Source organism: Mytilus edulis, chromosome 11, assembly GCF_963676685.1.
Source record: "Mytilus edulis chromosome 11, xbMytEdul2.2, whole genome shotgun sequence".
Taxonomy (NCBI): domain Eukaryota; kingdom Metazoa; phylum Mollusca; class Bivalvia; order Mytilida; family Mytilidae; genus Mytilus; species Mytilus edulis.
In genome coordinates this window covers 11602742-11629558 of record NC_092354.1, presented here as the reverse complement: position 1 = coordinate 11629558, position 26817 = coordinate 11602742, and the positions used below count along the sequence as shown (strand labels likewise).

The 26817-nt window shown below is 31.4% G+C and overlaps 1 protein-coding gene across 19 annotated transcripts in view; it reads left to right on the top strand.

Moving 5' to 3' along the window:
- Positions 1–26817, top strand: part of LOC139495139 (atrial natriuretic peptide receptor 1-like) — a 440175-nt gene that overhangs the window by 397778 nt on the left and 15580 nt on the right. For 10 of the 19 annotated variants that reach the window (XM_071283309.1, XM_071283307.1, XM_071283308.1 and 7 more), the window contains 8 exons: positions 1394–1532; positions 5353–5437; positions 12981–13107; positions 14793–14819; positions 24413–24511; positions 25213–25290; positions 25806–25910; positions 26525–26596. In XM_071283309.1, the coding sequence (XP_071139410.1) occupies positions 1394–1532; positions 5353–5437; positions 12981–13107; positions 14793–14819; positions 24413–24511; positions 25213–25290; positions 25806–25910; positions 26525–26596 (732 nt within the window). The remainder of the gene's footprint in view (positions 1–1393; positions 1533–5352; positions 5438–12980; positions 13108–14792; positions 14820–24412; positions 24512–25212; positions 25291–25805; positions 25911–26524; positions 26597–26817) is intronic. The other 9 variants (XM_071283316.1, XM_071283313.1, XM_071283315.1 and 6 more) reach the window with 1 other exon arrangement.

Genomic DNA, 26817 nt, shown 5'->3' with positions numbered 1-26817 from the left:
TTTTGGCTTATATCTCAAAAACGAAAGCATTTAGAGCAAATCTGACATGGAGTAAAAATGTTCATTAGGTCAAGATCTATCAGCCCTGAAATTTTCAGATGAATCAAACAAACCATTGTTGGGTTGCTGCCACTTAATTGGTAATTTTAAGGAAATTTTGCAGTTTTTGGTCATTATCTTGAATATTATTATAGATAAAGATAAACTGTAAACAGCAAAAAAGATCAGCAAAGTAAGATCTACAAATAAGTTAATTTGACCAAAATTGTCAATTGACCCCTTAAGGGGTTATTGTCCTTTAATGACAATTTTTCACAATTTGTTCATCATATTTGCTAACTTTAAAAAATCTTCTCCTCTGAAACTACTGAATGGATTTGGTTAAAACTTAGCATGATTGTTCCTTAGATTATCCTGCACAAAGTGTGTGCTTTGATTTTTGATCCGTCAAAAAACATGGCCGCCGTTACTTAAAATAGAACATAGGGGTCAAATGCAGTTTTTGGCTTATATCTCAAAAACGAAAGCATTTAGAGCAAATCTGACATGGAGTAAAAATGTTCATTAGGTCAAGATCTATCAGCCCTGAAATTTTCAGATGAATCAAACAAACCATTGTTGGGTTGCTGCCACTTAATTGGTAATTTTAAGGAAATTTTGCAGTTTTTGGTCATTATCTTGAATATTATTATAGATAAAGATAAACTGTAAACAGCAAAAAAGATCAGCAAAGTAAGATCTACAAATAAGTTAATTTGACCAAAATTGTCAATTGACCCCTTAAGGGGTTATTGTCCTTTAATGACAATTTTTCACAATTTGTTCATCATATTTGCTAACTTTAAAAAATCTTCTCTTATGAAACTGCTGTATCAATTTCAGCCAAACTTAGGCTAAATGAGTTTCAGAGTTTCAGAGTATCTAGTATAAATTTTATATTTCATTTCCTTGTATGTCAAGAAACATAGCTCCTATGGCTAAAATAGAACATAGGAGAAAATGATTTTTTTTTGCTTTTGAAGAAAATAGGACGATTCAAAGAACATTTAAATAAATTGAAAAGCCAAAATAATCATTGATGAGAGATTAAACCAAAAAAATTCAGGTGAGCGAATCTTGTTTTACTAAGTTTTTCCGTGTCACTTGTTTCATGTATGTTACATGTATGTTAAATTTTAGTTTCTTGTGTATAATTCGGAGTTTAGTATGACGTCCATTATCACTGTACTATTATGCATATTTTAGGGGCCAGCTAAAGGACACCTACGGGTGCGGGAATTCTCGCTACATTGAAGACCCATTGGTTGCCTTCGGCTGTTGTTTGCTCTATGGTCGGGTGGTTGTCGCTTTGACATATTCACCATTTCCTTTCTCAATTTTACTTATATTTCAGGTTGTTGCTAACTATTTTGGTAAAGACAAGGAGTACAAAGAGGTCGAGGGTAAACATATCCATTGGGCCGGGGGACGGACGTCTGCCCCACCTGATACTCCCAAATGTGGATTCGATGGTTCAAAATGTCCTCCAAAAAGTAAGTATGATAAGTGTTTGACAACTGTCTCAACCATGATGGTATTGATACTTTTATTGTTTTGTTTAAGTGTTTAACAATTACTAGACGTTCTTGAAATATACTTTTTTTACTCACAAGAAAGTTGTGTTTTATATTTGTTTTAATAAATCCGACAGTTTTGTCTGGCGATATGCGCCTTATTGAATATTTCGTAAATCCAAAAGCAAACTGTGAATTATATAGTTTTCGTATAAGCAGGACATGCAGGAATAGTTACTTGTTTTTCTGTAATGATGACTTTATTTTCTAAAAGCTCACTCTATGGTCTTCATTAACTAATGAGAACAAATTGAATCTAAGAAATCGAGGCCGTTTATCGTACACGCTTGTTGTCAAAAGATCACAACAACATTCTCTGATTTAGGGCCATTGTCCGAGAGTTCAATTGGCGTACAACAAATTTGATTTAGTTCGTTTAGTCAGTCAACGTATAGGCAAGTAATTTGTACTCTGGTGTATAGTTTTCTCATTGGCAATAATATCACATATTCTTGTGTTTATTTTATAGATTAGTTTTATTACCAAAACCTTAGTAAGAGTGTTGTGTTCTGAAGTGCGCAGTTTTACTGCTGAGGTCTGCTTCAACAAGTTTTTAACGACCTTGACTGGCTATACAGCCCTTGCACGGTCGGTAATCTGATTTCAAGTTCAACTATTCTTCATATTTATAGCATTCCATACGTGTTGTCCCGACTTACCCTGACACTTCGATTTACTACTTGTAAACATATTAACATGTGTGACTTCGCGGGGTTTTCTCCTTGTTGCGTTCCATACGGTTGCGTACAACCTCTTCCTTTGTTCTTTATTGGATAGTTTTTCATTTGAAATCTTACCATGTTTCCTTAGTTTTATATGTTATCAAACCTTGTGGTTTCAAACACTATTTTGAATTGCTAGATTATTCGTAAAAAGAAGTTGACAGATGTATCGGTACGGTTAATAATATAAAATTTATATTGTCAACTCGATGAAGATTTTCTATTGAATTTCGATTACTCGTTGTATTTACCGAGCGATTCTCGAGTTCTCGCTCGGTAAAACATTTACAAAATGGAAACACAAAAAAATAAAATTATACCCATTTTATGTATTGTGGGTCGTACATGTACGATTGTAAAACCCTGAACATTATTACCTAACACTAGATAATAGGCCAAGGAATCTTATACTATAATTAAAACCCCATTTACTTCATGTACTAATTATGTAAACTGGTAATACTCTAATTGAGTAATTGATTAATATCTATAGAACAATTATTACTCAAACAACATTACTTTGGAACCGTAAAAAAACCCACATTTAATGATAACAAATAAAGATCATTCATTCACAAAGGGGGATGATTTTTAAAAAAATATTATATTGGCAACTTTTTCTTCGACGTAGCGATTTCTCAAATTTGTTAAGTTATCAACAGTCTGGCTGATGAAAATATATGTACTGACGGAACAGGTTGTGTGTGTGTTGGGGGTGGTGGGGGGTTGTGACTTAGATTAGCTAAAAGTGCAAGACTTGGGAAAATGCTCTTGTTCATATATTCTACATGTACACCTCTGTTTGGAGTAATTTTCAATGACAGTTAAAATCAAAAATTCGAATAGTTTTTTAATTTTCATCAATTTTGATTAAAATATAATTTTCCGGGAGGCACTGTCAATATTTTTTTAATGTAAGAAAGCAACAACATTCTATCAGTATCAGGAAACCGATTAGTCGAGTATCATTTTGGTAATCGATAATCGGTACTACCGAGCGATACTCGAGTAGTCGAGTACTCGTTGACATCACTAAATTATTATAAATACAAACAGATTCATTTCATATTGATCTCTTATCTCACACCTCTTTCTTATCTGGATCTGCTGTGCCACCCTTTGTGGTGATTGTGGTCTTAGGGGATGTTTGGAAGTGGTAACCTACTGTTGTCAGTCTATGACAACAACAAATGGAAGTTTTTAACGACCTTGACTGGCTATACAGCCCTTGCACGGTCGGTTTTCTTTGACCACGGCGTTGTCTGTGACCTACGCTTTTGTATCCTTGCTAAAATTGACAAATATTTACACAACTTTAAGCCTTATAAAATGTACTAGTAGAATTATTTCTTCTATGGATCATAGTTTATCATGATATATGACATCGCTGATAATGAGTAAAAACTAAAAATTCCTTGATTAAACATGGCTAAACACAGTATAGCAACTTTGGCGGACATAATGACATTACATGGACTTCATTAAACAAGTGTTGTATCATTGGAAAATCATTTATAGTCATTTATCTGTAAGGATATGGTTTCAGATGTCTAGATGTTCATATCAGGAAAACAAATAAGTTCTCAGATCTCACGATTTTCCTACACTTTACTATAGTACAAAGAGACATCGACAACCATCCCATGATGCACTATTGAAAATATGGTTTATCACATGTAAGGATGGGGGGGAGTGGTTTGGGATAATGACCCCTCCTACCCCCTCAAGGATGAGTTTGAAACGTAAGGATGTCTTTGTTGACCCGTTGAGACTGTAAACACATTCTATAAGACCCAAACATGTACTATTTAAAAAAGAATAACTATAGAGAAAACAGTAAGAGAATATAATAGGGTGTTTATTGATAAAAAGAATAAATCACAATATTGAATAGGGGTAAAAGAACAGAGAAATTATGCATAGCAAATTGATAATAATATAGATAGACTGAGACCTTCACCATCCAGACCCTCAGATGATCCAATACATAGATACCAGCAGTCATATCCACAGTCCGTCGTGGGCTTCAATCCTTTTTATATTACAGGTAAAAAATAAGAATGGGGGACGAATAGACCGAAGAACTTTTATAACTCTGTCAAAACCATATGTTTCAGACAGACACTGTCAAAACATTAGTGTATAGGCCGGTAAAGTATCACAAATAAGCAGAATTGGGTTGTACATTTATCGTAAACAGAAATATTGAAATAAATGTAGAAGGATACACTCAGGGTTTCGCCACGCGACGGCATTAAACCAATGCAATGATAATTTACCCGCGGTGCGATTAGTGAAAATATTCATAATTTTTTACTACACAGTTCAAAATTATGTACTTATTTACCTTTGATTTTTGTTGAAAATAAAGTTTACCGACTAGACATTTAACGGCACATAACAATTATTTTTTAACAGATTTTGTGAAAGAAATCGACATGAAACATACAGTTTGATAATTTGGAGACTAGAGTTTCTGCAAATACATCTATCATTTTGACAGCTTTATATAACGTAATCTTATTGACTGGATATATACTGAAAAAGATCTGTTTATTTAGTTGATTCAATTTCAGATAAGTCTGTAGAATTGCACAGCGATAATTTCATTGGTTTGACCTCATCAGAAGAGGTCGAATATGATATATTGTCTATGTTACGTTAGACAATCTTAATGTATATATAATAAATTAAATGTGTTTGTTTTATGCCATTAAAAACGGTTTCTAAAATAATGCAGTAAAACAATTTGATTGATTGATTGTTGTTTAAATAACACACGGAAGCAACTATTTCTGGCATACTCAGGAAGAGAAAACTATAAATACACTAGTATATACAGTGCAATGGTACGGTCATGCAAAGTGAATCGACCTGGATAAAAAAAAGATACCATTTATCTATCTAGGAGTTCCCACAGTTACTGAAGCTAGCTTGTTCAAGACCAATTTACAATAAAAAGACAACTATCATGTTTTGCCAAATGTGTTAATTACGCCATGTTTGTTTAATTTCAGAACCATTTCCAGAGTATGGTATAGTTATAATTGTACTGGGATCTCTGTTAGTTATTGTTCTTGTAGCAGCTTTCTTTATATACAGGTGAGGCACTTAATTACTAGTAAGATAAAGGGAGATAATTCTTTAAATCAGTATTGCATTTGTAATAGACGGTTCATCTTTCCTTTTTTAAAGTCACGTGATATAGAATCAAAATAACATCATTTGTTACTTAAAAAGTTTAAAGTATATTAAAAAAAAAATGAAAGTTAAACTGGTACCACTCAAGGATCAAGATCTGCTGAACTTTTGAGAGCACCTGATATTGCCAGTTTGTTTTCTACTGATGAGTTTTGATATCCATTTGGTATCTTTCGCTCTCTTTTCGTCATCCCTCCTCATTTAAAAAATGAACTAATGTATGAATGACATTTAAAGAAAATTGTTAATAGTATTTGTATGTAGCTTTATCAATTTCATATTCACATTAAAGGGATCATAACTTTTAAGAAACCTTAGTATTATTTTTTTGCATTCCATAAACGTGTATGGTATCATTCTGTATATCCCTTTATATGCTACCAAACCAAGCAATAGACGAAACTAGTTTAAATACACATGTTCTTGACGTGTCATCATGTAACCGCGGGCTTTTTGTTAACAAGAGTGACTGATCAATGATTCTTTTGTAGTCTCGTGAGAGTTTGGAACTCGAGCAAATATGGAGATTATAAGAACACAATAAATAGCTTTTTCAAAATGAATATAATTGTTGTGTCTTCAGGCTTAATGAGCTACATGGTATTTGAGAATACACGGCTTGACGATTTAGCAATACGAAAATAACAATACGATGCATATATAACTATTTTGTTAACCTTAAAGCAACAAACGGTGCCGGAAAAGAGAATACTTTTGGTTGTTAAATAACATGAAACCCACGTTAGATGGCAGATATACACTAATAGATAAAGATGAGTCAACAAAAATTCAAATGTAACACGATGATTAAAAAATCATAAAAATACAGAAACCTAAGTTCCTGTTCTTATAGCCAAATAGAAAACTGTAGTATTTATTCTTCCAAAGGCGACAATACTTACATATTCTTTTTTATAACAAAAACATGAACAAACAAGTTAATTGTGATATAAGTGCTTTATTATTCTGTTTTAGAAATTGAAATCAAATGGTATCATGATCATCTTCAACGGAACTAGTTTATGGTATTCATGCCCACCGTCATTTATGTAAAATTAAAAGTTTTGAAAAAATTAGACGATTTTTCTAATAATTCTCAATATGCTTCAAAATCTATATTGTAAATATACAGCATGCATGTATTCATAAATAAATTAAAAAAAAAGATATTGCATCCTAACACCTAATCACAGAGCTTCTTAGTTGATTTACCGTTCGCCTGCCTTGGATATACATGTACGAAAAGCTAACATAAAGCAGAGAAATTGTAGTACTACTTTTTTCCTATAATGACAACAGTCGTGATAAAGTACTTCCGGTTTCCATCAAGAGCATCTTATAATTGACATTTAACGCAGAGCACTCAAAGACACGAACTATAATAGGCATTAATATCGTATTATAGTTTTTTCTGTGATGTGGTATTCTAATTATTGAAAATGCTTCTATTAATACAAGTGCAAAAAGGGTAAGGTACTGGTATATATATTCGTTATTGGTAACTAGATTGACCTTGTATCACTAAGCTTGCAACTATGATAAGAAAGAATACAAAGATTATAAAACGCAGACCTAAAATACCTAGTACCAATAAGCTTGAAACTATGTTGCAAGAATATGTAGTAAAGTATAAAATTAGGCATAAAAAGAATATGGAATGAAAGGGTTCTTAGAAAAAATACAGATAAAAATTAAACGTCAATAGATTTTGCTGTCATTATCAGAATATATAATATATCATCTTTATAAAATAAACCTTCAAGTGTCAGCAATACATTCTGCTGTCGTTGTCAGAATATAATATATCATCCATATATCAATTCAACTTCGAACGCTATCTTTTATTTTGAATGAAAAGGCAGCCATTTTTGTCATAATTTAATCACATATGTCCCTTGAGCTATTATTACAAGTGCAAAAAGGGTAAGGTACTGGTATATATTCGTTATTGGTAACTAAATTAACCTTGTATCACTAAGCTTGCAACTGTGATTACAAATATTACAAAGATTATAAAACGCAGACCTTAAATACATAGTACCACTAAGCTTGAATTTATGTTGCAAGAATATGTAAAGTATAACATTAGGCATAAAAAGAATATGGAATGAAAGGGTTCTTAGAAAAAATACAGATGATGTTTTTTTAAAACAGCTGTAACTTAATTAAAAATAAAACGTCAATAGATTTTGCTGTCATTATCAGAATATATAATTTATCATCTTTAATAAAATAAACCTTCAAGTGTCAGCAATACATTCTGCTGTCGATGTCAGAATATAATATATCATCCATATATCAATTCAACTTCGAACGCTATCTTTTATCTTGAATGAAATGGCAGCCATTTTTGTCATAATTTAGTCACATGTGTCCCTTGAGCTTTCTGCCCATGGAAGTGTTAAAAGTGTAACAACTTTTGACACATTTTAATTTTGAAAAATTTATCATTCAAGTCAGCTAGAATTCAGTTCCATTCAATTAAAATAAAATAATTTGAAGAACGAAATTTATTTCGTAAATTTACAAATATTGACAGTTTTAATTACAGTGACTGATTCAAGTAAAATAGCAAATAAATGAAATGTTTTAGTAAAACGTAGGAGTAGTGTTGTCAAGTTAATTAATGGATGTCAATATTTCAATTATTTCCCAAAATACTGACAACTGGCACATTAGTTTAAAATAAAAATTACGAAAATATTTCAAAAAGACCTTCGTATAAATTTATTTAAAGTTTTTAAGATAACTTCGTTTAGCTCTATAAATAAACTTATTAGATACCAGAATTAAAACGCACGAATCTTCTTCAAAAGTCTTATCAATGCCGCTCGTAGAAAAAGTAAAATAAGACCAAAATAAAATACGGAACTGAAGAGCATTGACCGAATATTCCGAAAGTGTTTACAAAATACACAGCTACGATAATCTATTTCTTGGGTAGAAAATCATTAGTATTTAAAAAAATAAATCCGAAACAGCATTTTACTTGTAATTTTATTAATGAAAAAAATGTCATCCCAAATGACAGCGGAAGGGAATGTTTACCTCCTTTAATATGTTACACAGTTTGATCATTCGGAGCACTATGTTATGGCTGTTGTTCGTTTAGTTCAGTCGTTAGTTTTCTATTGTTTTCTGAGTCGTTGTTCGTTTCTTCTATGGTCAAGTGTAGTCTGGTTTTATTCATTTGTTTAGTTCTAACTTGGTATCACATCCGATTTTCGATTTCATTTAAGTTGCAACATTTGCATATATATCATTCGTGTCTGTATCAAATTTTTAACCCGAGTTATTTGAATCATTAAACCAATTATGTATATGTTCGTTTAGGCCTTTTACATTTTTTTGTCATGTAAGATTTTTTTAATAACTCATAGGGAGCCTCGGTGGCTGAGTGATCTAAGAAGTTGTACTACTATGTTACTAGCCTGTCATCACTGTGGTTGTCAGTTCAAACCCCTCACGTGACAGTTTCATGTACGTTCAAACCCATCACGTGACAGTATGATGTACGTTCAACTCCAGTCTTGATTGACAAGGATTGCCATTTTTCCTGCCATTTCCTGTCAATGGTTCTCTCCGAGCACTCCGGTTTCTTCTAACAGTAAAACCTGACCGCCCCGCAATAGCTTATAGTGTTGAAAGTGTTGAAAGTGGCGTTTAAACATCAAAAGGTCACTAACCGTTCAATCAATAACGCACATCCTTTTCTGCTGATTAAACATTCTTTTGAAGTTTAATTTTAAGGAGATATCAAGCATCAAACAACCTTCATTACTACTGTTGTAAATTGAATATTGACACTTCTTAGTTTATAGGTTGAATATCAATTAAGCGATATTGTATTGTATAATTGAATGATTTGGGAATTACCGCTTGAGATTTGAATTATAATTATCGCTGTGGGAATTCTTATAATGATGTGTGAAGTATAACTAATTAGAGTACATTGTCCTTTTTATATTTCCATTTCAATAGATTTTTGTTTCAATTTATTTTTTAAAAAAAAGCAATAAAAAAAAGCCCGGAAACACAAATTAAAAAAAATGGTTTGATGTCAGAGATTTTGTTTGTTTCCCACGTGCACGTATAGATGGCCCTAACAGCATTTGACACAACTGTCTTGTAGTTTAAATTTTCATTGCTCTTCAACTTCCTTATTCATTTGAATTTCAGCCTATTTTGATTCTAACGTCATTAATTATTCGTATGTAGACGAAACACGTGTCTGGATTGATAATTCATAATCCATGTATCTTTAAATTGATTATTATTACTGACCATAATCGTAAGGAGAACGCATGTATAAATTTGTGAGATCCATTCTAACACCTTACGTGGAAAAAACAGCATGGCCGCCGTTAGAAAACCATACGCGAAGACCGTACAAACAATAGTCAACTAAAATCTGCAAACAAACTTAAAGATTTAGAAACCTTGCACACACCTACAACCTAGATAATGAAGCATAGCAACAGACACATCATTGGAAAGTTTTATCTAAATTGTTTAATCCAACAATTTAGATCCGTATTCACAATTGACAAATCAACATCAATTCCAAAAACAACAAAATACATACTGGAAACAATACCCAATCTACTTATAACCACAAAAGGACTAGAAAAACTACTCAAAGATGTAAACCCATCGAAAGCATCTGGACCAGATGGTATACCAAACAAAATACTTATAGAATGTGCTACAGAAATAGCAACAGGACTAACTGCCATTTTTCAAACATCAATAGACACTGGCATACTACCCGAAGACTGACTAAACGCAAACATCTCGTGTGTATTCAAAAAAGGAGACAAACACGCTGCAGAAAACTATAGACCAGTCTCATTAACATCGGTACCTTGCAAACTATTAGAACATATCATATGCAAGCACATCCTCAAACATCTTGAAAAGCACAGAGTCTTAACATCACTCAACCATGGATTCCGATCTGGCTACGCATGTGAAACACAACTATTAGTCACCCTACATGACTTCATGAAAGCATTTGACGCCGGACTACAAACTGATATCGCAATCCTGGACTTTTCAAAAGCCTTTGATATAGTATCACACAACAAATTATTATCAAAAATGGGAGAATACGGAATTCGAGGACAACTAAACAACTGGCTGAATATGTTTCTAACACAGAGAAAGGTGAAAGTAGTAGTAGAGGGAGAACAGTCGGAAGAAGTCAAAGTGAACTCAGGTGTTCCACAGGGAACAGTTCTAGGACCATTACTTTTCCTATGTCATATAAATGACCTCCCATACACTGTCAAATCATCAGTACGGCTGTTCGCCGATGACTGTCTATAATATAGAACCATCAAAACAGAGAAAGATCACAAACTGCTACAAGAAGACCTAGCTAAACTAGAAGATTGGGCAAATAAATGGGGTATGCGATTTAACGCAAAGAAATGCTACATACTAAGCATAAAGAACAAAAGCCAGAGATTCTATACACTCAACGGCCACATACTCCAACAAGTTCAGAGCAACCCATACATAGGAGTGCAGATATCAGAAGACCTGAAGTGGAGCACGCATATAACACACGTTGCCAAAAAAGCGAACTCAACCCTAGGCTTCCTTAGAATAAATTTACGATACTGTCCACAGGAATGTAAGAAAACTGCTTACATTTCCTTAGTAAGATCTACAATGGAATATGCAGCAACAGTATGAGACCCCTACAGTCAAACAAGCTAGAACGAATACAAAGACAAGCAGTGCGCTTTATAACAGGCGATTACAGAACTAGAGAAGATGGCTGCATAACAAACATGCTTACAAAATTAGAACTACGGGAACTACAATTGAGACGCACGAGCAAAAAGCTTATATTTATGTACAAGGTGGTTGAGGGGCTGGTACCTGCTATTGATCCAGACGACTTCCTCAAATCAGCAAGACCACGACGAAACATCACAGCTAAAAAGTTTGACAACTATCAAGCCACAAACATTTTGAAAATCAAATGAGGAACAATACCAGGTGTTTTGACATTCCTACTAGTAAAACACCGCAACATTCAAATTCATTCTTTGTGTCCACAATAGAAAATTGGACCCATCTAGAAGACACTATTGTTCGCGCAACAAGTGTAGAGATCTTTAAATCTGCTCTCGCGAAACGTCAATAAATCGACGGCGCCTTCACTCCCGTTGTATAAAAGCCAGAATTGGTAGCTACGACGTACCCATACAGATACAGATAAAAAACTGTTCCCTTGTTCAGTAGAGGTTTATTTTTAGTATCATTTTGCATACCACTGATAATGGCTTCTTCATTCTTTGAATATACATTGATTTGCATGTGTTATTTTAATAGTTTGTGTGTTAACTTTTCCTTTAGAAAAAAACCAAAATATGATTGTTTTAATATGATTTGTGTATGGCTTGAGCAATCCAATTTCTTGTTGGTTTTATATAAACAATTTTAAGTCCTAGCCACACAACTAATATTTGACAAACCAATACTGACTGACATTTTAATATTTCATAGAAGGTTGCTTTCATCCTCAGACTAATCAAAAACAGCTTAAAGCTACCCTAAACTGATGAAATATAATTAAGTTTTTTATCATTTCTTAGAGGATTCTTGATATTGAATTGTGAACAATTTGATTATGACAATTTTTTCCAAGCAAATCAGTTTAAAATGTCTGTCTTGAAGATAGTCTAATATGGTAGCAAAATATTAAATTAACAATGTTCTATAGCAAAATCAAAATGTACTAAAAACACAAGAACATTGAATTGCGTTTTCTACCATTTTCTACATTTGAAAATGCCTGTAACAAGTCAGGAATATGACAGTTCTTGTCCATTCGTTTTTGATGCGTTTTGTTATTTGATTTTGCCATGTTATTATTATATTATATATAAAAAAGTAAAATCAAAAAAATACTGAACTTAGAGGAAAATCAATTCGGACATAATTTCAACATATTTTAGCACTAAAACTATTTCTTTAAAAGGTTTAAATACTTGATTTTTATTCTTATAATTTTTATTTATTTATATTTTATACGCATGTTTTATACTTCAATGTAACCATTGTACATACATGGTTTTATGATTCATAAACTATCTATCATTTGGAAAACCATAAGAGGTATGTTGATGGAAGGAACACCACGTGTTATAATCCTACGAAAAATTGGATTCGAGGACGTAGTCACCAAAGCTTTTACTTTCATTCATATCCATACCTCCTTTGTTTTTTCTCTCAAATATTTTGGCACAATTTTTCGAAAATTGTGGTCCTCAATACTTTTCAAGTTTGTACTTGTTTGGCTTTATAACGATTTTGATCTGAGCGTAACTGATGAGTCTTATGAAGGCGAAACGCACGTCTGGCGTATTAAAATATAAGCCTGGTACCTTTGCTAACTTAATTTTAACCCCATATTTCCGTTTGATTTCAGACATATCAAATTAGAAGCAGAGTTGGCCGAAATGAATTGGAGAGTGAAATGGGAAGATATTATGTTTGGGACGATGGAAAACGACAAAAAACTCCGTCGCCAAGGGAGTACTCTTAGTCTTACCAGGGTGAGTAAATACATTTTGTCAGGAAATTACGTGTTAACAAGAATCACAAGATTTATCCGAATCGAACACTTCTACATTATCTAGGTAAATGCAGCGGTATGTTTGGTTAACCTTAAACTAACGGGGCTATTATCTAGTCCCATATAGAGACTAACTCTAGATTTCTAATTTGGTTAAAGATCTTAATCAAAAATACATATTTTACCTTGAAAAGGTTAATGGTATGCATAATTGTAGTGCCATTGGAACCCGAAAGATCATCCGGGACAAGCATACAAAGGTTGATTGTATTCATAATTGAGAATTAAAAGATTTTGAACTTTAATGTTCCAAACATTGACAAGGAATCCAAGATAGTTTATCTACATATGTTTTCACAACGTGACACATTAAAGATGTAATGCAGTGGATATAAGTAACGTCACCCTTATCAACAAGACTTAATAATGAAAAAGATGACATAAATATGCCCTTTTATGCAGCTGTTCGGCCAGTCCCAGAGGATGAAATTCTCCTGGCAGATACTTCCTATATATTATCATGATGTAAAATATTCTATTTATATCAAGCCAAATAAATAATTGATAATTATTATAACCAATGTCAACCATAAAGAATTTTTACTAATTCTTGGTTGTTTCGTTTAGTGAGTGGTAGATTTATTATTAAGCAATGAGTTTTTTCCTGTTGTAGGATTTTTATGTAGGTATTTTTGAGTCTTGTTCTGGCATTAAATGGCATGTTTACTAAGGAAGGTGATATAACAATTAATATTTTTGTGTTTCATATTAATGAACATGGCTTTATCAGTATAATGGTTCAAAAAAAAAAATGTTAAAAATAACTCGCTCTTTTAAATTTTCTGACACCGGGTCAAATCACATTTACACTACGGATCACTTGGATTCAGTAATTTCAGCTTGCTAATCACAGACAGTCCATGTTTGTCAAATAAATATTTTATAATATTTTGACTTAAAAAACCAATAGCTTATATTCTCAAATCTAATGATAAGAGTAAAAGCAGAAATATGTTTTAAACCAAACTCAATTTCAAGGTTTTGTGTGTACAATTTTGAAAAGGTAAATAAAAGCAACAGTAGTATACCGCTGTTCAAATAATAAATAAATTATAATAAACCATCATGCGTTAGATTCAGAATTGGCAAATTAAGATCTTAGATCAACCTCAGATGATTTAGGATCACAGAATCAATCTGGCATGTGGAATATAAATCACTTTAATCAGATTTGTATGCCCTATTTATTGTCATTATGTTTTCTGGTCTGAGCGTCCGTCCGTTCGTTCGTCCGGTTGTCCCGCGTCAGGTTAACGTGTTTTGGTCGAGGTAGTTTTTGAAGAAGTTGAAGTCCAATATACTTGACACTTAGTACACATGTTTCCTATGGAATGATCTTTCTAATTTTATTGCCAAATTAGTCTTTTATCCCATTTTCACGGTTCACTGGACATAGAAAATGATAGTGCGGATGGGGCATCAGTGTACAAGGGACACATTCTTGTTATCAATTAAGATTTAAACGCTATGTTGGAAGGGATTAAGCAAAAATGATATTAAAAAGTTTGCTGGTAAGATAAAATTTTATAGACATACATTTCAAAGTCGCTGCTACATGTATGTGTTCAAACGTTTATTAACTTTTAACATTATGTTTTAACATAGGATACTCATAAACGCTCATCAACTGAGGTAATTGTATTGAGCTGATCTTACTCTAGTATATGTTACTATCTTCCTTTATGCACTTTATGTATTTTCAAATTTTTGAAACACCCATCAATATTGATTCTCGATACAGTCCCTCCAAAATAGATTATTACAATATTACAGAGTTTTCCTTCCACAATAAGTACACCCTCTTATTATATGAAGTTGCACCTAATTCTTTGTATTAGTTTGAATACAGAGAAACAAAAATACCTGTATTATCTAACAGTCTGGTAGAAATATTGAAAGGTACATTGTATATAAATATACCATTGAAATTTCATCGTCAGAGACATATTGCACTTTTCTCTACATGACAAGTATACAAATTTTAAGATATTTTTCATAGTTTGGTATTACCCGTTCCAAATCTTAACTTTAGAATAAATAACATAAACATAACTACGTGTGTTGATTTTTAATTTAGTATGGTATAAACTTTCAATGGCATTTATATTCGTTGTGTAGCACGAGGAAGTCAATCCCTCATTATTATTTTTTTGTACGTAGGTGACATTAGTTAGAATACTAACACCCAACTAACAACTAACGGAAATTAAAAACCGTACTAATAATACGTCTTTGGTAGGTTTGTGGTTCAATTTAACGATTTATAATTTATTATAAGGTTGTTTTATAGATTAGTTAACATTACAACCTATCTGCATGTATGGAGATGTACTTACTAGTAATTGAAACAAACGCATGTTGATAAATTTCCCCCTCGATTTTTTTTTGAATTTATCTTAATGGCTTCTTTGTATCATGAACTTTCACTAAAATACGACGGAGGAAATCTTTACTCCACAGACCAATGGTGAGGCATGCGCAGAAGGACGTGTTCTGATTGAGAGGTCGGATACTGTTGACCAATCATGGTGCAAGTGTGGCCAGTGTGAAGAAAGCGACAGAAATCGTAGGGTTTGCTGTCGACAACTGGAACTTTTTGGCATATTTGATGATGGAACCAATTGTATTACAACAACCGAGGACTTCCGAAATGTTGTACTAAACAAAGAAGTTCTATTGGCTGTTTTCATTCACGTGATGCTGGTTCGTAGACAAAGAGGTGGAGCGCCACTGGATCTTAGCGCCTGGTGAGTATATCTTACATTAACTATCATATCCCCTGTTCTATTGCAAATACGGTCACATTAGACAATTTTGAACATACTAAGTAGGTTTCTCGAAATATGAATAGGTAAAGAAATGACTTTTTTTATTATACAAAAATCTAACATAGAGAAACACCCAAGCATTGAAAAAAAATGTTGCACTTTTAAAAAATTAAGAATTATGGTTGTAATATGTTGCACATCCTATAAACATGTTTGCCTAGTGGATTAAATCGATGTTAAAATATCATTTCTGAATCAATTTTGAAAAAAAACATTTTCAGCTTTACTAGCGACTAGAAAAATATTTATATTATGCAGTTTTCGATTAGGTTTAATTTATGAATGATATAAAAGTTGTATGTCTGGTGTTTGCAAATGTGTGAGCTATAAAAACACTATGTAATCATATAAAACCAGTTAAAAAAATGTGACGATGACGTCCTCAAAGGTTTTTTATGATTTTTTCCGGTTTGAAATGGAATTTAGAGTTAAATTATAAGGAATGTCTGTAATATTCGAAATTTGTCTGTCTCTTTGCGGGTTTTTCAGTGTGTACCACATTTTTTATATTTATATTTCTTCATAGACCGAAAAAAAAATCACAGTCTTTCCTTGAATAAAAGTGTTTTGTTTTGATAACATTGTACCCAATTAAATAAAAATGTATTTGAGACATTTTAAGATCTTGCAAATTTGCATTTCGTATTTTATTTGTATCTATTTCTGTTAGATAATTCTGAAATGGAATGGCGTAATCACGTGTAGACCTAGAAATATGTATAAAAGTAATATATATATATATAAAATTTTATGTATTTAGCAATATCAAAAGTCATATGTGGTTTTAGCTTTAAAACTTTGTTGAACAATTAGAACTGACGGAACAAATAGTAATACAGCTGAATTGCATAATACAGAGAAACAAAAAACATGACAATGGCAATAATACAAATTCAACCTTTGACAAAAGAAATAAATCTTTCTATTTGAAATTAACCATCTGACAGTAATGGATGGAAAGAGATTATTAATAAAATTGCACAATTCAAAAAATAACACAGTGGAGATTATGCATTACTCAAATTAAGTCATATGACAGCATAATAGTGAAATGACTAAAATTATGTGTTATGGTTGTGGGGATTTCCTATTTGTTATGTAATAAAATCGGATTAAAACATGTTCCTTTCACATCATTTGTTTAATACTTCTAATAGACATATATACAATTCAAACATACAGCTTTAAGCAGACTAAAATCCAGTGTCAGTTTAATATTGGGAATTTATCAAGTTGTCTTTTTCTTTCGTGAACATATCTTTTGCCATTGTTGATTCTTGCATTTTCTGTCTGTCTGTCGATCGACAGTTTGTTTACAAGTATACAATGAATTTGAGTTGTCAATATATTGTTCATATTTTTTTTTATTACATCCCGTCTTTCTTTAAAAAAAAAATCAGATAAGAAAAGATCGATAAGATTATGGTAAGCCGCTGATAACGTTTAGTGTGGAAGTTTTTTTTTATTCCACCTTCGGTTACTTCTCATTATAGACAATATTATAAAGTAATCAGGAAACAGGAAGGTAGTCTATTGTCAATTGATCAGCGTTAGATACTCAGACTAACCATAAGGCGATAACATACCGCTATTTATCTCTGACCATCTATTGTCAATTAATCAGTGTTAGATACTTAAACTAACCATAAGGCGATAATATACCGCTATTTATCTTTACCATTTAATGGTCTCTGTGGTAACTTTCCGTCTCGTTAAGATTCAGATGAATGGCACCAAAGAAGAGAACTACAAAACAGAAGATTTAGTTTTTATTGTTTGGAGAATTCGTACGTCATAGATGGTAGATCTTAGATTTCTTCTGTTTAATTTATTTCAAACCTTAATAGTTTTGGATAATATAAAGCTTTATAAACTGTAAAGACACTTGGTTGTTTTTGATTCCATGATAAGTCATTTTCCATTTGCAAATTATAAGTTAATGTATTTTCAAGTATTCTCGTGTCATTTGTATTGAAAAACTGAGAAATTTTAATGAATATTATTCCATTCTTCTTTTATTGTTAATCTTTCAAGAAAGGACTGAAATAACTTGAAATCGAGCACTTTTACCAATTGCAAAGTATAGTTTGTTAATTTGTTTTTATCATATTGCAAGCACCAGACATATAATAATGGTTCATTGACATTATGTATATATTCAACTTTCTTATGGTAACAGACCGTTATTTCTGTTAAACACACATATATATATCTTTAATATTCTTTATGAATGATATATTCGTGATATCCAACAATTCGCTGTTTCCATTCACAAAAAGAAAATTGGGTTATTTTATATTTCGTATTCCAACTTAAAAATGGCGTCATAAATTTGTAGAATTGATAAGAGTTTGCAACATTAATTGTACGCTTTTAAAAATATAGGCATACTATGAACAATCTTTCGATTTGGAAACGGCGAATTAGATATGTGTTGTTTATTTAAAATGCGCCTTTAGTTTTTTCAGCTCGGTTATATATTCTTTCCAGCAAACTCCGATTGATGGCGACTAGACAGTTCCTTTGTTGGATGCATAGGGGGCAAAAGTTGAAGAAAGAAAGTAGGATGTCGATACCGTCATGTGTATCACGTGCCATTCATATGAAGTTCCCGGATGATGTCATCGAAGTTTCATCAACTTCAAGAGGGAGTTGTACAACAACTACTCTAGCAGAAATGATGCCCCTGGAAATACAGACATAAAAACTACTTCAGATAGCTGCATGCTTCAGAAAAACCGAACGAAGGAATTTCTTTTTTAAATTGTGTTATGTATAATTTGACGGACTTTATTAATTACTAAGATATTAATATCATTTAGACTTAGATTAAAGGACATAACGCTCCAACATCACAAGCACGAGTATTCAAACATTTTCACTTGTATTTTTGAGGCTTTTAAGAAACGCTGATAGTTTTTAGTCTGTTTCAAATGCTTGAAATTCTAAAAGAAAACGTTTCTTTTGAAATCAATTACAGCAGATTCCATTGAGTGTGAAGCCGAAGGAAATATCTTTGGTTAGCTTGCTTGTTAGCTGAACCGTGAAGTCATTGTTAGGTTAGGTAAATTACCCTACTTTAAGAATAGACTAGTCCGACAGAAAACCAATCGATCTGTCTGTTGGACTATGCTACTTTGAAAGGAGGGTAGTATACAAGCAGGCTAACCAAAAATATTACCTTTGGCTACACACTCAATGGAATCCGCTGTAAAAGGTTTATTTATATTTGTGGTGAAGTAAAAAAATGGGCGGTCTTCCAGTTCATCATACATACAATGGTGCATTGTAAAAAATATGTTAAGAACTCAACTTTTATTTCGATACATCTGCATTCTATATTTTTGTTACGCATAGTTTAATATTTAAGACCACAGATGTTTAAAACTAATACTGGAGACAAGGTCACATTTTAATCTTATCATCAAATATATATATTTAAATATAATTGATATCTTTATCTTTAAGCTTAGTTATTATTTTCAGCATAACATTTATAATATTAACCGTTATAGTGACATATATATATATATATATTTATTTATTTTTGACCATTCGAAGATCTTCATCAGCCATGTCTACATTGTATTCATTATGTTTGCGTGAGATTTTGTGTTTTTGGTATTAAGGGTTATTTTTGCTCATAAACATTTGGCAGCATATTTATTTTCATTTAGGGTTTTTATCGCTAATATTGTAAATGTATGTAACATATTTAATACAAATATCAATTGATATGCAAGCCATGTGTATGTTGGAATGGATAAGCTGCATCAGTTGTCCATTTATAAGCCAACTACCAATGAAAACAACCGGAGATATTAAATCTACCAGCAAAGTAAATTAAAACATACAAATTTATAAAAAAAAAATGGAAGGAAAACTGAAAAACTGAAAAATGGAACGAAATTAGTTTTTGAATAATGTAATATATTACTGCTTTTTGTTTATAAAAGAATTTACGTGGTTTATTACAAATAACTGTTAAAAAGGATACCTCGAGTTTAATATGTAATTCGTGACAAGATAACAAAGTATTGGGATTTGTAACCAACGGTTTAAGTTTTTCCAGAAGGTTACTAAAATTGATATTAAAAAATTATATATCAATAAAATTGTGTAACAAATAACAGTTTATCAATGTAGATGTTTTCAATAAATTAAGGGAGTTAACATATTTTTGGTCAAAATAACAGTGCGTGTAGTGTGTATACTTCATGCACATTACGAATGTTTAGATAAATGTATGTTTCATGGATAACCCACAACTACAAAAAAACATATGTTTTCTTGGCAGACAATGAAGTAGTTCTTTAGCTAAATAAGGTTTAGGTGCTTTGTAGTAGAAAACTATAATTTCCGGAAAAAATACCGTAAAATTTTACCATTTTGACAGTATATATACTTTATGTATCGTGTGTTATATTATAAACTATATAGATAGACTATGTAGACTTTTAAGCCGTGTATTTGTTCCTGTTCAAATTTTTTTGTGCAACATCATTAAGAATCCCTACTTTGTACAATTTCCCTTCAATGTGAATTTTGACATTCATTTAAGGCATTTATTCATTTTCGAGAACCCCAACAAACGAAATCATTTTCTGAGGATCATGATGACACATAAAAAAATCAAATGTTTCATAAAAAGACAATCCTTGTAAACATTCCAAATGCATTCAGTGTTTTTGTTTGAATATTCAAAGCTTTTGTTATTGCATTTTGATCTCCGGAAGGGATATATTATCTTCATCAACAAATTACAGCCGTAAATTTACTCCTGTAAAATACATATAATATGTTCTGCATTGCATAGTGTTTAGTTTACTTGAAAAAACTTCGATGACAATTTTCACATTAGAAAAGAAAAGACACCATTTTAACTCAATGTTCGTGCTATCCTTTATATACAAACATTTTGTTTGTTTCGGTTTACTTTTGAATCTTAATTTTAAGTTTTCATAGTTAAAAATATAACATACTAGACGTACCTTTAAATATTAGTTAAAAAGTCTCTGTACTTAATATGGAGTAATTTTCCATTCTTTTATCAATCAAATAAAATTCAGGGTTGCATACAATTGTTAAATATGTATTTATGTCAGTGTACTCAAAATATATTATATTAATTTTATCTTTTTTATCTTTTTTGTTTTATTATGCTTCTTTATGAATATGCGTTTCATGGCTTTTTTTAAATGTTAAAAATCATTGCAGTGCCAACCTTCAAAAAATACAAATTCTTGTTTCAATTGGTTGAAGTTGAATGTATAATTTACTTGATATTAGGTACAATTTAGAGAAAAAAAACTTGCCATATTTGTTCCACTGCCTTTATCATAGGAATTTTATTTTTGTAGAAACTTTTTCAGTTAATTACGGCGTTTCGTTTTCGTCATTGTCATACGTTTTCAAGTTATCATAAACAAGAAGTTTTGTGAGTATTCATATAAGTTAAGATTTTAGTTTAACAATTTCGCTACGAATTATAATAGTGAAATGGTTCTAAACGCGGGGAATATAAAATTTGAATAACACGCAAGATGTGTTAGTTTTTATTTTAGCCTGTAATAAAAAGGTAACGTAGCTAAAATTCTGACTTAAAGTTTTTTTAGGATTTAAATCATCTGTGGTGAAAATTCATATTTCACTAATTTTAACTGCCATGGGATAAAGCAAATAAACTCCTCATGTATAAAATCAAATTGTATCTGTTTTTATTTGAGCATTATTTTCAGTATTATACCTCTAAAGGCGGGTATTTTATGTTTTGTCATATCATTTATATACTGGTCAGTAATTGTTTTTCAATGTTATATTTTGTTATTGTTTTATTAGTATATTTTTATGTAGTTTAATCATGATTGTAAATTGATGTTTTTGAAATATATTCTGTAGTCTGCACAAACACAATTATCTTTCCTTTTTATGGAAAGATGAACAACTCTTCCTTTACATATGATAACAATCAGCTTGGAAATCTAAGTATTTTTTACCTCCTTGTTTATTAAACAGCAATTGATCTCTAAAAGTCTTTTGATCAGTGCGGGTAATGTTTTATTCAGGAACCATTTAAGTTAACTCAATCTTCAACAAAAGTCACAAAGTGTCTTGCTAAAACGTGTGATTTCATTTGCTCTTACTGGGATTTTATCATGCTTGGAATAATTCAACCTTCTTTAAACGACATACATTTTTTCTTTCAAATCTAATTATTTTGAATGAACAAGTGTTAATTTAAAAAGATTTGGATGGAGAGTTGTCTCTCTGGCACTCACATCACATCTTCCTATATCTATTGATATCTTGTTTTTACTAAAAGAAATGGAGTGTAGATTAATCTGTCGTTGAATTTTTATGAATTGCTAGCCATTCATCAGATATTGTTTTTCACATATAAGTCATCATGCGTAACTGCCGAATAAGTACACCCTTTTTTAATTAAACAATTAAAATCTTATGTTCGTTTTAGAAAAAACAATTATAGAAATTTGTGGTCTTCAATGCTCTTCAACTTCGTACTTCTTAAAAAATTTAACATTGTTTTATTCGAGCTTCACTGGTGAGTCTTATGTAGACACAACGCGCGTCTGGTACAAATATAAAATGTCAATCTATTTATCTATCTGGTAACTATGATTAGTTTACACTTAGATATACCCGATCAGGTAAAATGGTAAAACTAATGAATTTAATGAATATAAGAACTAAAAGGAAAGATCAAATCTGTAGCCATATTCGAATAATTATGATGTAATACAAATTAATAAAAACTGTTTATCGATGCTCTATAATGCGTTTTGCTCATGCTTAATCATTTTTTAATTATAAGCATAAGCTTTGTGTAATTTGGATCTGCACATCTGTATACTTTTTTATTCATATATATTTATTTAGGCATTATTATATTTATTCTCATTACTTTCACTGTTACTGTTTTAATAAAATATTATATCAGCAATTGTTTAAGTATATAACTTTAAGATGAGCCAAACATTTTAATGTTATGCAAACATTGATTGGCATTATGAGCTTGTTTTATTCTGATGCCAAAAAGTGGGGAGGTATGTATAGCCAGTAAAGGTCGTTAAAAACTTACATTTGTGGAAGGTTTATTTTTTGGTATACTCCATATCTCAATTGGAGTGTTGATGAATCATATTTTGGATCTCGTGTACAACTAATCTGAAACAGGGTTGACCACAACTAGACTGTGTATTGCCACTTGTAATCACTGCATACTCAGATATAGGTGGTATTCACTGGTTTTAATGTATTTGAGTGTTGGTGATAAAAAATCCTTTTGCAAACATCATGAAAATTTCATTGAACATCAAGCGATACCAAGCAATCAAAAAAAAAAATCCAAAAAAAAATCATTACGAAAACGATAACAAAAAGTTTTGCAACATCAGCTGTCTTTTTTAATGAACTATCTGCAGTTGTTTGTACATGTACATAGTATAATATACAATTTAAAACATGAGTGTTCCACGGTATATTTCGAGCGCAAAATTGGTTGACAAGTAACCGCAAAAATAATCAAAAGCATAATTCGCATGTTTTCGTACATCAGGATCATTAGCTTTTCATGAAGCTTTACATAACATTTTTGTTTTTGATTATAATGTTATTTTATAAAGCGCTTCAATGGGTTTTCATTGTATCATTGGGCACGTTCGTCTTTTAAAATTCACCTTTCTTATTTTTTCATCAGTACGTCTTTCAACATTTTAATATATGGCTTTCTCAGCTATTATATATCTGGCCAACGTATTTCAATGTATACTTTGTGTCAATTGTATGCTTTCTATATATTTTTCTTATTGGTATATTTCATTTATTCATCAACTATTTTTTATACTTAATATAATTTGAAACAAGATGTTTCGAAATAGTTTGTTAAATATCGATTCTATCGTAACAAAGTATGACGTGCAGTTTCCGATTCAGAATATATTGGACAATGGAAAACTCATTCAAGTAGCCAAAAACCGAAGTTACGTCAAGTCATTGGTTAGATTTCAATTGTATAATTATCAGCAAAGAAAAACATTTTGAAGTTCATTAGATAAAAAAAAACTTTACCCATTATGCATTAGATTCACGACCTGCGATTTCAATACATTCTTGAATGAAACAACTTACGATGATCAACACTTATTAATGTAGCAATGCTATTTCTTTTTACAGCTTCAATATCTTTTATTTTGTAAAGCGAGATTTTAACTTCCTGTCTGACATATTAATAATTTAAACTTACAAACATAAATGAAAAGAAATTTTAGCAAATTCAAGTAATATCTTTCTAGGAAGATAAAATGTTACATATTCAAATTTCAAAAATTTGTCCATATTGCATTTTTGTTAAACCAGTGCGTTTATTTTATATTTCAGAAACTGTCAATTGCAAGTTCCTGTTCAAGAGATACAATTGCAGTTCACTTAAGTGATGTTGGACAGCGACAGCTATTTACAAAGACAGGATATTATAGGGTTAGTACATGTATAATTTGTATTCATACCTCACCTAAACATTATGTGGTTCAATTCTCGTCTTTTAGTCTGATTGGGATAGTTATAAATTAATTTCAAGTTAAATTTATATTACTTTGATATTGCAAAAACAAATATCAGTTTTAATATCATAATTATAAGAATAAAATAGAAACAGACAAGCAGACAAGTAAAATAAAATACCAGGGTCTTGTAAAGCTAAAAGATTGGCGAAAGAGACCCGAATGACAGTCAGACTCATAGATTTAAAATAAACTGACAACTCCAAGGCTTAACAATATAAAGACAAATAGACAAATAATAGTACACAAGACACACCATAGAAAACTGAAGATTAAGCAACACGAATCCTACCAAAAACCGGAGGGGTGATCTTGGGTGCTCCGTAAATGTGCAGTTATGATTTATTTTATTTATGAGGCCATACGATAATCTGTAGTTGCATTCATCCACGTATCACATTATAACCCCATTACCAAGAGACAAAAACAGTACCAATTGAACGACATTAGACACACACGTCGACAATATATGTGTCTGCAGTGATACTCAACGGCCAAATAATTTTGTAAGCCAACCTCGAATACAAAATCACACACATTTTAACATGTTTAATGTTTCTTTATTATATGTTTATACTTCTGATATAGTTTTAATTTCTAGTCATTTGCCATTTTCAGGGTGCCATAGTAGCTATTAAAAGTATAGATAAAACAAATATCACAATAAACAAGCCATTGCTATTGGAAATTAAAAAGGTGAGTTCGAATAGTATTTTTTCATCGAAAATATTATAAGCAATACATAAGCTTCACTTAATTCAGGCAAAAATGACTTACACTAAATAACAGTGAGAGTTTATCTTTCCACTGTAGGTTAGAGCATATAAAAGTTGAAATTGTAGTTGAAAAATAAATGAATTACACATAATAACTTAGAGATTTTTATGTTTACAATATTTACATACACGCTTTAATGCGACTGAACAGGGATTGGTTGTGGAAGATGGACAAATGCTATAGAGTAGGATTATTTAGGATATGACATATATATATATGGATTGTTGCTGTACTAAATTTTTCTAAATTTTCTCAAATGCTTGGCTGTGTGATGTTTATGCTTGAAAAGTTTCATTTTGTTAGGGTTTTTTTCTGTTTGTCTCGATTGACATGTACATGCTTATAATAATGGAAACAACACTGTATTATGTTCGATGGATGCGTTTTTTCCTTATTTACCCTCATCATTTGCTAAAATATTTATTTTTTAACAGATAAAAGATCTGCAGAATGACCATATTGTTCGTTTTCTCGGTGCTTGCATCGACCCTCCAAACATGTGTATTATAACAGAATACTGTCAGAAGGGCAGCTTACAGGTATTTACAATAACAAATTGTACGCTTTCTCGGTGCGTGCATTAACCCTCAAACATGTGTATTATAACAGAAGGGCAGCTTACAGGTAAAAATACTAGTTGATTGACAAGCATAGATAATCCACTTTTTTTGGACTTAAGTGAACTTTACAATTAAATTTGTATTTGTAGTAGTATATGAACAAATTTGGGTTATCTCCCGTTTACCAAGGAAAACATATTAAAAATAACAAAAACATAACAAATAGATATCTTTTCTACGCAATCTCTGACATATATACTAACGGTTAAAGTGGCGTCAGTTGTATATAAAACATAAGTATTAACTTAAAACTCACTAAAATTAGCAGGTCTTTTATTTAATACAGTGTGTTTCGCATACCTTCTTCTTATCGCCGGAGACCAGAAACTTATGGAAATGAATTTTGGAATTGTATCTTTAGGTACATTATTAATGTGTTCAACATTGATTAAGATAAAAAAAAACATTGTTATAAAGTACAAGTCTAAGTTATGAACTAGAACGCAATACTCTGTTTTTTATTTACACACTTGTTGTCTTTCAATACCAAGAACCCAACAAAAGTTAAATCCAATTCCTGTTTTCATTTGTAGGATGTTTTAGAAAATGAACAGATAAAGCTAGACTGGATGTTTAGATATTCCCTGATGCAGGATATACTTAGAGTAAGTGATTACAAATGACTTTTTTGCATTGGCAATCGAAAAGTCAATAACATGACGAGAATCCCATGTGAAATAGGATCCATTTCGCTTTCGTTGAGTACCCTGGTGCTTACTGGGGGTACTTGTCGCTCAGTAATTTGGCTTTCGTTGAGTACCCTGGTGCTTACTGGGGGTACTTGTCGCTCAGTAATTTGGCTTTCGTTGAGTACCCTGGTGCTTAC